The following is a 13,268-nucleotide window of genomic DNA, read 5'->3' on the forward strand; positions in this document are numbered from 1 at the left end:
ATATTCTCTTTAACAATCTTTTCATCTTCATAAATTTGTGAGGGAGTCAAAGGTCCAAGAATAAGTTTCTTCCTGTTAACCTCAAAAGAGTATCTATATTTTTTCATATTATATGAAGCTCTTCTATAGGCATACCATGGCTTTTCCAACAAGATATGATAATTATTCATGGGAATCACATCACACCAGATCGCATCCTCATACCTTCCAATAGATAATAGTAATAACACTCTTTTATCTACAGGTTCGGGGTTTTACACTGTGTACTCTGATGCATCACGTGTTGGCCTCGATGCGGTGTTGATTCAAGACGGTAGGGTGATTGCCTACGTGTCTAGACAGCTGATGGTACATGAGAAGAATTATCATGTCCACAACCTGGAATTAGTAGCTATTGTTCATGCTTTGAAGAATTGGTGGCACTATTTGTACGGTGTCCCTTGTGAGGTTTATACTGACCACCGGAGTCTACAACATTTGTTAAAATAGAAGGATCTTAACTTGCAGCAGTGGATGTGGTTAGGGTTGCTTAAGGACTATAATATCATCATTCTATATCATCCCGGGAAGGCCAATATGGTAGTCGATGCCTTGAGTCGAAAGGCAGAGAGCTTGGGCAGTATAGCATAGCTACCAACAACAGAGAGTCCATTGGCATTGGATGTTCAGGCCTTGGCTAACCATTTTGTTAGATTGGATATTTCGGATCCGAGTCGAGTTTTGGCTTCGTGGTTTCTCGGTCTTCTCTATATGATCGTATCAGAGAGTATCAGTAACACGACCCTCATTTGCTTGTCCTCAAAGACACGGTTCAGCATGACGATGCCAAGGAGGTTACTATTGGGGATGACGGTGTGTTGCGGATGCAGGGCCGACGATGTGTTCCTAATGTGGATGGGTTGCGTGAGTTGATTATTTAGGAGGCCCACAGTTCGCAGTACTTAGTTCATCTGGGTGCCGCTAAGATGTATCAGAACTTGAGGCAGCACTATTAGTGGAGGGGGATGAAGAAAGACATAGTGGAGTATGTTGTCCGGTGCCTAAATTGTCAGCAGGTGAAATATAAGCATCAACGGCCAGGTGGGTTGCTTCAGAGGCCTGAGATTCCTGAGTGAAAATGGGAGCGAGTTACCATGGATTTCGTTGTTGGGCTCCCACTGACTCAGAAGAAGTTTGACGCAATATGGGTGATTGTGGATAGGTTGAACAAATCGGCTCATTTCATTCCAGTGGTGACTACTTATTCTTCAGAGCAGCTGGCTCAGGTCTATATTCGCGAGGTTGTCCGACTTCATGGCGTGCCGATATTCATCATCTCTGATCGGGGTACACAGTTTACATCGTGCTTCTAGAAAGCCATACAACATAAGTTGGGCACAAAAGTTGAGTTGAGTACGACATTCCACCCTCAGACGGAAGGGCAGTTCGAGAGCACTATTCAGATATTGGAGGATATGCTTCGTGCCTGTGTTATGGAGTTTGGGGGTTCTTGGGGTCAGTTCTTGCTGCTTGCGGAGTTTGCCTACAACAACAACTACCAATTGAGTATTTAGATGGCTCCGTATGATGCCTTTATGAGAGGCGGTGTCGGTCTTTGGTGGGTTGGTTTGAGCCGGGTGAGGCTAGGCTATTGGGTACTAATTTGGTTCAAGGTGCTTTGAAAAAGGTTAATTTGATTCAGGATCGACTTCGTACAACCCAATCCAGACATAAGAGTTATGCGGATCGGAAGGTTCGTGATGTTGTATTTATGGTTGGAGAGTGGGTCTTACTCCGGGTTTCGCCCATGAAGGGTGTTACGATGTGCTACACCCTATGTTTTCGTACGTAAGAGTACGTCGTAAGTCGATTTATGTAAGCTCAGAAATGAGATCATCTTTGAAAAGTTTATAAAGTAAGTTAATCATGTTACCGTGGAGGTTACAAATATTTAAGATCGTGAATGCCAAGTAACAAGAGGGTTGGAAGGCTTAGAAGCTAAACGAATTGAAGAAAATAAGTTTCGTCGAAAGTCGACAAGTTGGGAATGTTATAACATGTACTTTTGGGGTGAGACTAGGGTGCTTAGCATTACAAGGAGGTTATGTGATGAGTTTTTTTTAGTCATATGATAGTCGTATGTTATGTTTTGAAGTCAAGCGACTTGTGGAACAAAACTTGGCGAAGGTCATCATAAGTTACATTCATAAATATGCTGAAAATTAGATCTAATGTAACTGAGCATTTCAGGCAAATTGAATATCTACGAGTCTAGTTTCTAACGCATTAAACCATTTATCGATACGATATCGGAGTAGAGAGATATTTGCGTTTTCGCGAGACTGCGCAAGCAGCTCCCAATGGGATCCACTTAGGCGGTGGTCGACCTACTTCACTTTAAAACGATTTGGACGACCTTTATTTCTCATTTTTCAACCCAACATCGTCCCTATACTCCTCCTAACCCTCTTAAACAGATACCATAAGGTTTTGAAGTGATTACACCATATTTCAACATCAAAAGTTAGTTCTAGTGAAGAGCAACACCTCTTTGAGGGTGTGTTGTCATTGACGATAATTGTGGGTTGTGTTTGGCTGAAATTTCAAGTTGTTGCTACTTTCTAAGTTGATTATAACAGCCTATTAATTGTGATTAAGCTTTCTTGTAGGTTAGTTAAGTTGTTAGGATGATAAACTATAAGATAACACTTGGATTAACTTGAGATGTTGTTGTTCTTGATTGATTGATTTAATAGTTGCTCTTATGAACTTTAAGTGGCTGGAAATTATGGAAAATAAGTTGGCTATGATATTTTTAATATGATTATGTTGGTTTACTTGTCAATCTTCTTGAGGAAATTGGTAACTAGAAAAGGAAATGGCTATAAAGCAATTGGAAGTTGTCGACAGTGATATTATCTTGTGTTGGGCTATTTAGGGTAACTTTAAAATTGAGTAAGGTTGGAAATCCTTTAAAAGGTATTAGTTATTATACTGGATATATTACTAAGTTCAAGAATGAATAATAATGGGGTTGAAGGGTGCTAAAGGGATTCAATCAGAGCTTGTCGCTCGTCGTGATATGTTGATGACTTGTTAATGAAATATTTTGTACCCTATTATTGATGTTGTTCTTATTGAATTGCTATGGTTGTTGTTTTTGGTATATGGTATTGGAGGAGGCCCTTGTTACAAGGGAGATGTAGCCAAATTTACATAAACGAGCTACTAGTTTAAGTTGCAGACTTAGCCTTTACTCGGCATTGGTTTCGAATCTCCTTATGCTATGGTAGATTGAGTTGAGTTATTTGAAGAATTGCTTGGAAGGTATTAAGGACTCAATAGAGTTAAGGTATGTTAAGGCTAAACCTTTCCTTCATTTTGGCATGATCCCGTAACTACATGTGTTTGATAACGAGACATAAAGAGAAGGTCATATTCCTGAATTTATGTACATTATCCTAGTCTCATAAGTTATCATATTCTCCCTTATCGGGACTTTATATTCAGTTAAGTATTGTCTTCTTCCAGTCAACAGAGGGTCTATATATATATATATATATATATATATATATATATACACACACACACACATACACACACACACACAGAGTATTACAGTATTTTCACCACCATCGAGCTATAATCGGTGGGCAAGCCCCTATTGGGCAACCTCTGATCAGATGGTAAGTTATATACTGAGCCTACTATGGCCGAGCGCCTATGAGCAAGCCCAGAATGGCCGATATATAGAGCCTAGTATGGCCGAGTGCCTATGAGCGGGCCTACTACGGCAAAGCAGTTACACAAACCGAGCCTTATAGGGTCGGACAACTATTTCACTTACTATATTGAGAGAGTTGAGTTAGTATCAACAGGTAAGCATATCTTCAGATCATCTTTGAATTCCAACTGCTTTCAGTTATTATGTTATCAATTCAGTTAAGCTTTTAGTTATTCTATTGTCTTACATACTCAGTACATTATTTCGTACTGACGTCCCTTTTGCCGGGGATGCTGCATTTCATGCCTGTAGGTCCTGATAGATAGCTAGAAAGAACTTCCCAGCAGACAAAGTCAAACATCATCTTAGTTGGTAAGCTCTACTTACTCGAATTTACTAGGTCTAGACCATGGAGTCCATTTTATATATACAGGTTTGATGGGTAGGTCGAGGCCCTGTCCCGACCATAATACAGTTCAGTTATCTCTAAAGGCTTGCAGACTATGTTTTGTATATCGGTAGATGTTCATGGTGGCCTTGTCGGCCTGCATAGTTATACGTATGAGCTTTTGGTTAAGTTTACCCCTAAAATAAGAAAGACGTTATTTTCAGATGATTCAGTCTATGGCCTCATCGACCTTGATTGGTATTGTCAGTTTGCAGGTAGGCCTCGTAGGCCTAAGTTGAGGGTTACCCCTCCAGAGTTCACAGTTATAGAGTGTTTGGCTGAGTATGGTATCAGGTGCTGGCAATGCCTCCCCGGGTTTGGGGCGTGACATAAGGTTTGGGAAGAAGGGCAAGTTGAGCCCTAGGTATATCGAACCTTTTGAGATTCTTGAGAGGATTGGTGAGGTGACCTACAAGCTTGCATTGCCACCTAGTCTAGCTACAATTCATCCTGTATTCCATGTTTCTATGCTCCGAAAGTATCACGGTGATCCGTCTCATGTTCTAGACTTCAGATCAATCCAATTGGACAAGGATTTGTCTTATGCTGAGGAGCCGGTGGCCATTTTGGACAGGCAGGTCCGAAAGTTGAAGTCAAAGAGCATTGCTTCAGTGAAGATTCAGTGAAGGGGTCAACTAGTCGAGGAGGTGACTTGGGAGACCGAGCATGATATGAGCCGTTATCCTCATATCTTCACCACTTCAGGTATATTTCTATACTCGTTCGAGGATGAACGTTTATTCAAGAGAGGGAGGATGTAACGATCCGGTCGGTCTTTTTGAGTATTTTAGCCTCGATCCCCTATTTATTTCCTCCTCTATATTGTAGTATGGTTATGTGACTTTCCGGGGGTAGTTGTTTTTGGTTTCGGGTGAGTTTCGGAGTGAAATGGGACACATAGTCCCTAAGTTGGAGGCTTAAGTTGAAAGAATTGACCAGAGTTTGACTTTTGTGTAGACCGCTCCTCAATGGAGTTTTGATTGTTTCATTAGTTCTGTATGGTAATTTTTTTTACTTAGGAGTGTGTCCGGATATTGATTTGGAGGTCCGTAGTTCGTTTCGGCTTGAATTGGCGAAAGTTAGAAAGTTGAAGGTTTGGAAGGTTGAGAAGTTAGTCCGAGAGTTGACTTTATTTATACCGGGGTTGGATTCCAATTCCAGAATTTGGAACATGTCTGTTATGTCATTTATTACTTGTGTGCAAAATTTAGAGTCAATCAGAGTTGTTTTGGTATGATTCGGCGTTAGTTTTGGAAGTCGGATGTTCATAGTTTCAATAGGCTTGAATTGAGTTGCGATTCATAGAATCGATATTGTTTGATGTGATTTTAGGCCTTGAGTAGGTCCGTTATGTGTATTGAAACTTGTTGGTATATTCGTACGGGTCCCGGGGGCTCCGGTTGTGAATCGGATTGAAATCGTTTAGACTTAGTGTTGCTAAAGCTTTAGTTGTTGCAGAAGCAGAAAGGGGTAGCCCGGGCCTGGGTTCGTAGGTGCGGACATCTGGGCGCAGATGCGCATCCGCAGGCGCCATGGTTCTTGCGCAGAAGCAGAACTGTGGGGAGCTTGTGAAGGACCGCATGTGCGGTCGTGACTCTGCAGAAGCGGGCTCGCAGGTGCGAGCAATTGGTCCGTAGAAGTGCAATTTCATGGCATTAGTTGGAACCTCACCTGCAATGGATTTTTTGCATGTGCAGCGTCGCAGGTGTGACAGTGAGCCCGCAGAAGCTCAAATCATTGGGCAGAAAAGGCTTAGGTCGAGGGTTTTATCTCATTTTTATCTTTTGCACCTAGATAGCTCGGTTTGTGGTGATATTTCGAGGGATTTTCAAGGAAATCATCGGGGTAAGTGATTCTAACTCGGATTAGGATATATTACATGAATCCATCGTTATTTTTGTCATCTAATTAGTGATTTGAGTTGGAAAATTTGGAAAAAATTGTGAAACTTCTTAGACTAAATTTTGGGGATTTGAAAGGCGATTTGAAGTCGTATTTGAGTAATTTTGTATGGTTGGACTCGGGCCTGGGTTGAATTTTTAATTCTCTTTAAAGATTACAACTTTATTATTCGGAATAGCTTCTTATAGTTTGTATTTATGGAATGAAGTTGTTTTGGCTAGATTCGAGCCGTTTGGAGTTGTATAATCGCGGGAAAGGCTTACTAGTGGATTGGGTTAACGTTTTTTGAGGTAAGTGTCTTGCCTAACTTTTTGTGGGAGAATTACCCCTTAGGATTGGTATTGTTTTGTGACAATTATGATATGTGAAAATCGTGTACAAAAGGTGACGAGTGTGTACACGGGCTAAATGTGGTAATTCACCGGTTTTAGTTATGTAGATTTCTTTTATGCATTTAATTGAGTTGCCATAATATGTTATAATCGTCATCATTAGTCTATCTTCACATGCTTTACTTGACATCGTTGTTACTTGTCTTATCTCTTACTTGCTTATTGTCTTTTTCACTCCATTTCTTATTCATTGTTTAACGATTGAGTTCCTTTACTTGAAGTTGTTATTTCTTGGAATATTCTTGATGTTGAATTTGGTATTGAGTTATAATAGTTGTGATTCACATTGAGGCAATGTTGTAAATTATTGAAATACTATTCTTGTTGAGTTATTCACTTTCGGTTGCTATTGTTGAGACTCTTGTGCATATTGTGGTTGAGCCATGGGCTATTTATTGTGGAAACACTATTATTGTTGACTTCTTTGGCAAGTTGTGGTATTGGGCACTTGAGGACCTTGACCTGACCTCGTCACTACTCTGCCGAGGTTAGACTTGGCACTTACTGAGTACTATTGTGGTGTACTCATGCTACGCTTTTGCACTGTGAGCACCTAATTTTTGATTATATTTGAATTTTTATCACCTTCTACTATGTAAATATTTTCAGAATTTAATATATATTTTTTAGCTTTGTTACACTTATATATATATATATATAGAGAGAGAGAAAAATTATTAATAATTTAAAAGGTCAATTATTACTATTAGTATTATTTTTATTATTATTTTTATCTTTATTTTTAAATAAAATGAATTAAAAACCGAAAATAAATAAAAATTAATTTTTTTTTTAAAACAAATTTCGGATGGGAATTAAAAAATAGGAAAAGTAGAAATAGAAAATTAAAAAGTAAAAGTAAAAGTAGGTAGAAATTGTTTAATAAAAAAAGTAAAAGAAAGTTGAAAATTAAAAAAATAAAAGTAAAAGAATGTGAAAATTTAAAAAATGAAAAGTAAAATAAATTTGGAATTAAAAAATAAAAATAAGGGTATCTGATTTTTTTTTTTAAAAAGTAAAAGTACGTGGGAAATAAAAAAAGAAAACTAAAATAAGTGAAAAATAAAAAAAGAAAAGTAAAAAAGTGGAATTTTAAATATATTAAAAGTAAAAAAAGTAAGAAATTAAAAAATAAAAGTAAAGGAAAGTGGGGAATTATTTTTTTAAAAAAATAAGAAAAATGGGAAGTGGAAATTCTTTTTAATTAAAAATAAAAAATAAAAATAAAAAAAAATCTGAAAATTCCGAAATTTTTTTCTATAAATAGAAGAGAAATGTGATGAAAAAAAGAGAGAGAGAAAAAGGAAAAAATAGGGAGGAAGGAATTGAGAAAATTTTATTTTTCTTCTTCTAGGATAAGGAAATTTCTACTCGTGTCATTCTTTTTTCGGCTTTCTTTCGAAAAATCCAGTAGCTTCACCACCCCAAAACCACCAGCCCTTGACCACTTTTGAGCCATCATTAACCCCTCCCCCCTCCCCCCCCAAAAAAAAACTCCAAAAATAGCCACTAAATCGTTAGTTTTGCAAGGTCGATTGAGGTTGCAAGTTGTGATTTGCTGTTTGAGTTTTCCGTGGTCCGAAGGGTCCAGTTGAGAGCTATCCGATCATTGAGTGATTGTAATTTAAATCCACAATCATCAATATAAAGGTTCACTTCTCTTTCTATTTTTTTTTTCTCATTAATGTTTTGGGTTACTTTATTTTAATTTAACTTTGAGTATGATATGATCGAGTTCGCATCTGAGTGTGCTAAGATTAATTTGTTCTCATGTTGAGTATTTGTTAAGATTAATTTATTGTCCTTTTTAGTAGTTCATACGGTTAATTTTATTGATTAATTCGTTACTTTTCTTGTTTATTCAATGAAGTAATGGCTTTCCATTTTAGCATGCTTTAGTATCATTTTGATCTCCTATCTTAGTGAGTAAATTGATCCTGCCTGTATCTATTGTTTCCTGCCATAAATTTAGTCTAATTTCAAATATTGGTTAGCAGTAAAATTATAAGAGATTAGGTTGGGCCATGATTGGTGTAACACTTTAATTGAACTTCCCTAGCGTATTTATGGGCTAATTGTTGCACATGACCAAAAACAAATAAACATTCATAAGCTAGCCAAATTTTTCCATAATTAATTTACTTCATTTCCTCCATAACAATATACATACCTCATGACCTTATAATAATATCAAAATTAGTAATTGAATAATATTCGAACACCGTAGCTTGATTTAGGCGCGATTAATAATAAATCATCGTGACTATGGGTACGGTTCCTGTGGCATAGTCATGATACGTAAATCCCAATTCAAGTGCGCATTTCACGGGACTTGACCATAACTTCAAATAATGATAAAAATAAACATGTTGTAAATTGCGGGTGCGTTTCACGTGCCGCGGTTTGCAATGTGTACCAAAACGACAAGTGTGCGACATCGCGACTTGTTCAAATAAATTCCATAAATATTAAAAAGCGGTAAAAGACAAAAATGCACAATGGGTTTAAAATATGTATAAATCAGATAATTACGCCAAGTATTAATTGTTAAGCGACCGTGCTAAAACCACAGAACTCGGTAGTGCCTCACACCTTCTCCCACGTTAACAGAATTCCTTACCCTGTCTTCTGTGTTCGCAGACCAAAAATAAGAGTCAAATTTCCTCGATTTGGGATTCTAAAATAAATTGGTGACTTGGGACACCATAAATTATTCCAAGTGGCGACTCTGAATAAATAAATAATCCCATTTCGAATAATGTCACTTAAATTGGAAAAATTCCCTATCCCCTCGAAAAAAAGGAGGTGTGACATGCACATCTTTTTGTGCAGATCCAGGTACCTCTTACCAGTCTTAGACACCAGTGAGTCGAGCTCGGATTTGGAGACTTCAAGGTATACTTGCCGACATCCGTAGGCCTTAGAGTGTCGATTTAAAATTAACCACTTTGTGTTTTTGGAAAATGTGTCGGTTTTGATTTTTGTCCCCAATTTGTGTGCAGAATGAGCACCGTTAAGAATGTACCTTTTCTGGTCATAGATGAGATTCCACTGGGACTCCACATGTAGTGGAATGACCTGGGGGAGGTCAGCAAGCTTTATATGACAAAGGCTTTAGGTGGGCTCACCGGGCTTCTAAAAATTAAACCAAGGGTTGATATAATTGAAGCTTTGATACCGTTTTGGGACCCGACGCACAATGTTTTCCACTTCTCTGATTTTGAGTTGACCCATTTGCTAGAAGAGATGGCAGGTTATGTTGGTCTTGACGGGAATCTCAGGCACCGATATCCAGTAGTACCAAGACCTGTAACTCCTCATAAGTTTTTGGACCTTATGAGCATTAGCCGGCAGGTTAAAGATGGAAATTTGGCCAAAGGATTTTGCACATTCCACTTCTTATACAGCCGGTATGGGGATCCCCGAGGATTTGAGGCTCCGGACAATGGTTTGAGTCATCAGGGAAATAAAAACAAATGGGAAGCACGCAGAGGTTTAGCCTTTGTAGTTGCCTTTTTAGGCACTCTAATATGCCCAAGGAGTGACAGACATATAGAGCTATGACTTGCAGGAATGGACGACTTTATGGTCAAAAAGGCCAACGACACTCTTATACCGATGATTCTCGCAGAAATCTATCGAGCTCTATCGTGTATTTGGGTTTTTTGACCGCAAACCGAATTGAGTAGACTTTCAGTTGGCTCATGGTCAACGAGGTTATTTACATGTCTGCCGGAGTGTGCTTTCTTTTATTGATGGGACTTCGGAGTATTCAGCCATATGCTCCGCATCGAGTCCTACGCCAATTGGGAAGATACCAAACAGTCCCTTATGATGAAGATTTGAGTCCATAGGTTATTGAACTATGCCCAAAAGCCGCATTCCTAGAAGAAAAGGTTCGCCAGATTTGGCACCAATGTAGGTTTCTGGAGCCACAGACTCAAGTACGAGATTGTTCCTGGGGTGAAGTAGAATCTAACTACACAACCTGGTATGGTAAGAGAGTTCGAGTCGATCAAGAGACAGAACAGCCTGCCAAAAGACCCCATGTCCAACAATTCACCGATGGAGCGCGAGAACAGTGGGTTTGGTTAGCTAAAGAAAAGGAATACCGGACCACCATAAGCAAGCTAGAGGATCAAATTAATAACCTCAAATTTAACAGTAGTTTGCAGGCTGCCGAGGATGAAGGAGAAAAGAAAAGGTTGGCCCGAGAAAATGAAGCCCTCCGAGCTCAGATTCAAAAAATAAAAATAGTTGCTGAAAACCCGGTAAAAAGCAAAAAAAAATGAAAGACTCATAAGCAATCTGAGGCGGAAAGTTCATGATTATGGGTTTGATTTGACAAAGGCCGAGGATGAATTGGCAAAAGCTCGGGCAAAATTGGCAAATAATACAGAAGAACGGGCAAGGTGTGTTCAGCATTTAAAGCAAAAGTATGATAGAGGGGTCGCGATCTTAAGGGAAAAGCTGACTAATCTCGAAAATAAAATGGTCCAACAGACAAAGGATTTCAAAGTTGAAAGAGAGCATTTCTATACATTGATTTCCCGATTGGAAGAAGTCATACAACAATTGCAAGACCAAAACCATACGGCCACACAAGTGTTGGAGGCCCGATCTCAGCAAATTGGACGCTTGCTCCAAGAAAAGGGCGTCATTAGAATGAGGATTAAAGAAATCATTGATTGTGTTGCAATGAAATGCCATGAATGCGAAGATATGACCAGGCCCATGTTCTTTACTTCTGTGATGACTTTTGTCCGTCATGTGATGGATGATTTAGAGTACCTTCAAGAAAAGATTGCACGCAGGCCCACGTCGAGACCGACTGATGTACCACGGGGCCCCGGAGTATTATTAGAGGTTCTTATGTATTCCTGATTTTTTTTATTTATTATTTTTTGCTTTGAGTCTGTATTTTACCTTTTTGAGTCTGTTTTTTTTGTTTTGAGTATGTATGTTTAATCATCAGTATTTCCAAAATCTTTGTAATAGAAAAACCCAAAAAGATTTTATTTAATGAAATATTAAAAAAAAACCAAAAACCAAAATTTTCTTTTCTTTTATTCTGCATTTATTTCCTGAACTACGTAATGATCTGATTCATGCGGCGTCATGATACGTAGGCAATCCCCATCGGATTCGATCGTAGCTATAGACAATCTGAGTGAAAAATAAAGAAAAAGAGAGAAAAAGAAGGGAAATTGAGTGAACAAGAAAGAAAAAAGAGTGAAAAATAAAAGAGCAAAAACAACAATAAGGGAAGGAAAAAGAAATAAGTATTCGAAATTTGAAAAAGAGATAGTAAAGCCGGGATAAAATATACAGCCGTTGCAAAGACATTTAGAAATATTTAATTGTTTAAGTGCATTGCATCCCCAATATGCAATTCCTTATCTCTTAAATATCTCAAACTAACCAGATTGTTGTGTGTGCAAATATCAAAGGTCCTGTTTAGGTGGTTGGTTTTGTGGTAATCTGGCTTCCCATCCGTACTTCACGAGATCTAAAGGCAGTGTTCCTATGGCCTCTGAAAGTCATCAACCAATTATTGAGCCTGAGGATAGTCCTGTATCGGCTATTCCACAGTCAGAGTCCGCAACCACTGAGGAAAATAGGAGGCTGCGCGTCCGCAGGTTAGAAATGTGGGACGCTTGGTCTAATGGCAAAGAACCGCCCAGTATAATCCCCGGATTTCCTGAACTGCTTCCCAGGACGAGTGGAATCTCTAATGTCCCCATCCCAATAACAAACCCATTCATCCCGTTTGGGTACCCCACTATATCGGCCAATTTCACCGGTATGCCTTCTGAGATTCGCCCCCAGGCACCGTTTTCAGGGGTACCTTCTACATTATTCACCGCACCACCAGTCTCTACTACGGCACAACCAACAGTTCCCAGGCCATGCTTCGAGCCTTCAGCTTTCACTTTTCAAGTCCTGCAATTTCAGCTAGACAACGCTCATGTTACCCTAAACTCTTACCGTTAGCACCCACAGTTTGAGTCTCCTATGGAATAGGAAAGAGCTATGAGAAACCCCGAGCAAGAAGGGATGGTTCGGAAGATGAAAAGCCTCAAAAAAGGTCTGAAGAACATGCAAGGCCTGAGTGGCCAAAAGAGTGTCTCCTACTCCGATCTGTGTATGTTTCCTCATGTTCATTTGCCCGTTGGTTTTAAAACACCAAAATTCGAAAAGTACGACGGGCACAGAGACCCGATCGCTAGTTTGAAAAGATATTGCAATCAGCTAAGAGGGGAAGGTGGAAAAGAAGAACTTTTGATGGCCTATTTCGGGGAGAGCTTGACGGAATTGCGTCAGAATGGTACATAGATCAGGACATCTCCCATTGGCATATATGGGATGACTTGGCCCGAGATTTCGTCAAGCAATTTCAATACAATATTGATATAGCTCCAGATAGGAATTCTCTGACCAATTTCAAGAAGAAAACCGCGGAAAGCTTCCGTGAATATGCTATCAAGTGGCGTGAGCAAGCATCCAGAGTGAAACCGCCTATGGATGAGGCAGAAATGGTCAATGTTTTCTTCCAGGCCCAAGAGGCCGATTACTTTCAGAACATGATGTCTGCATTGGGCAAACCTTTTGCAGAGGCCATAAAAATCGGAGAAATGGTATAAAATGGCTTGAAAACTGGCCGAATCATAAGTCAATCTTCTTTGAGAGCCACCTCCCAAGCCATCCAGAACGGCTCCGGAGGTTTAACAAATCGATAGAAGAGGGAAGAAGGAGCCATGATGACTTCAGGTTTGAGAGGCCCCCATCGATCCCGCGATCATTCTTACCTGCCTTCCAGAAC

At 39.2% G+C, this 13,268-nt stretch overlaps 1 protein-coding gene across 1 annotated transcript; it reads left to right on the forward strand.

Annotated features, from left to right (window-relative positions):
* Positions 1-12,478: 12,478 nt before the first annotated feature.
* Positions 12,479-13,089, forward strand: LOC138892884 (uncharacterized). Its single transcript, XM_070176637.1, has 2 exons — positions 12,479-12,773; positions 12,863-13,089. The coding sequence occupies exons 1-2, from the start codon at positions 12,479-12,481 to the stop codon at positions 13,087-13,089; spliced, it is 522 nt and encodes a 173-aa protein (XP_070032738.1).
* The last annotated feature ends 179 nt before the right edge of the window (positions 13,090-13,268 follow it).

The sequence above is a fragment of the Nicotiana tomentosiformis genome, chromosome 5 (assembly GCF_000390325.3).
Source record: "Nicotiana tomentosiformis chromosome 5, ASM39032v3, whole genome shotgun sequence".
Lineage (NCBI taxonomy): Eukaryota > Viridiplantae > Streptophyta > Magnoliopsida > Solanales > Solanaceae > Nicotiana > Nicotiana tomentosiformis.

Bases quoted from the DNA above. Each gene is read 5' to 3' on its own strand.
- LOC138892884 (XM_070176637.1), top strand. From the start codon at position 12,479: ATGAGAAACCCCGAGCAAGAAGGGATGGTTCGGAAGATGAAAAGCCTC. The intron at 12,774-12,862 runs GTACATAGATCA...ATATTGATATAG, and splicing joins GACGGAATTGCGTCAGAATG to CTCCAGATAGGAATTCTCTG.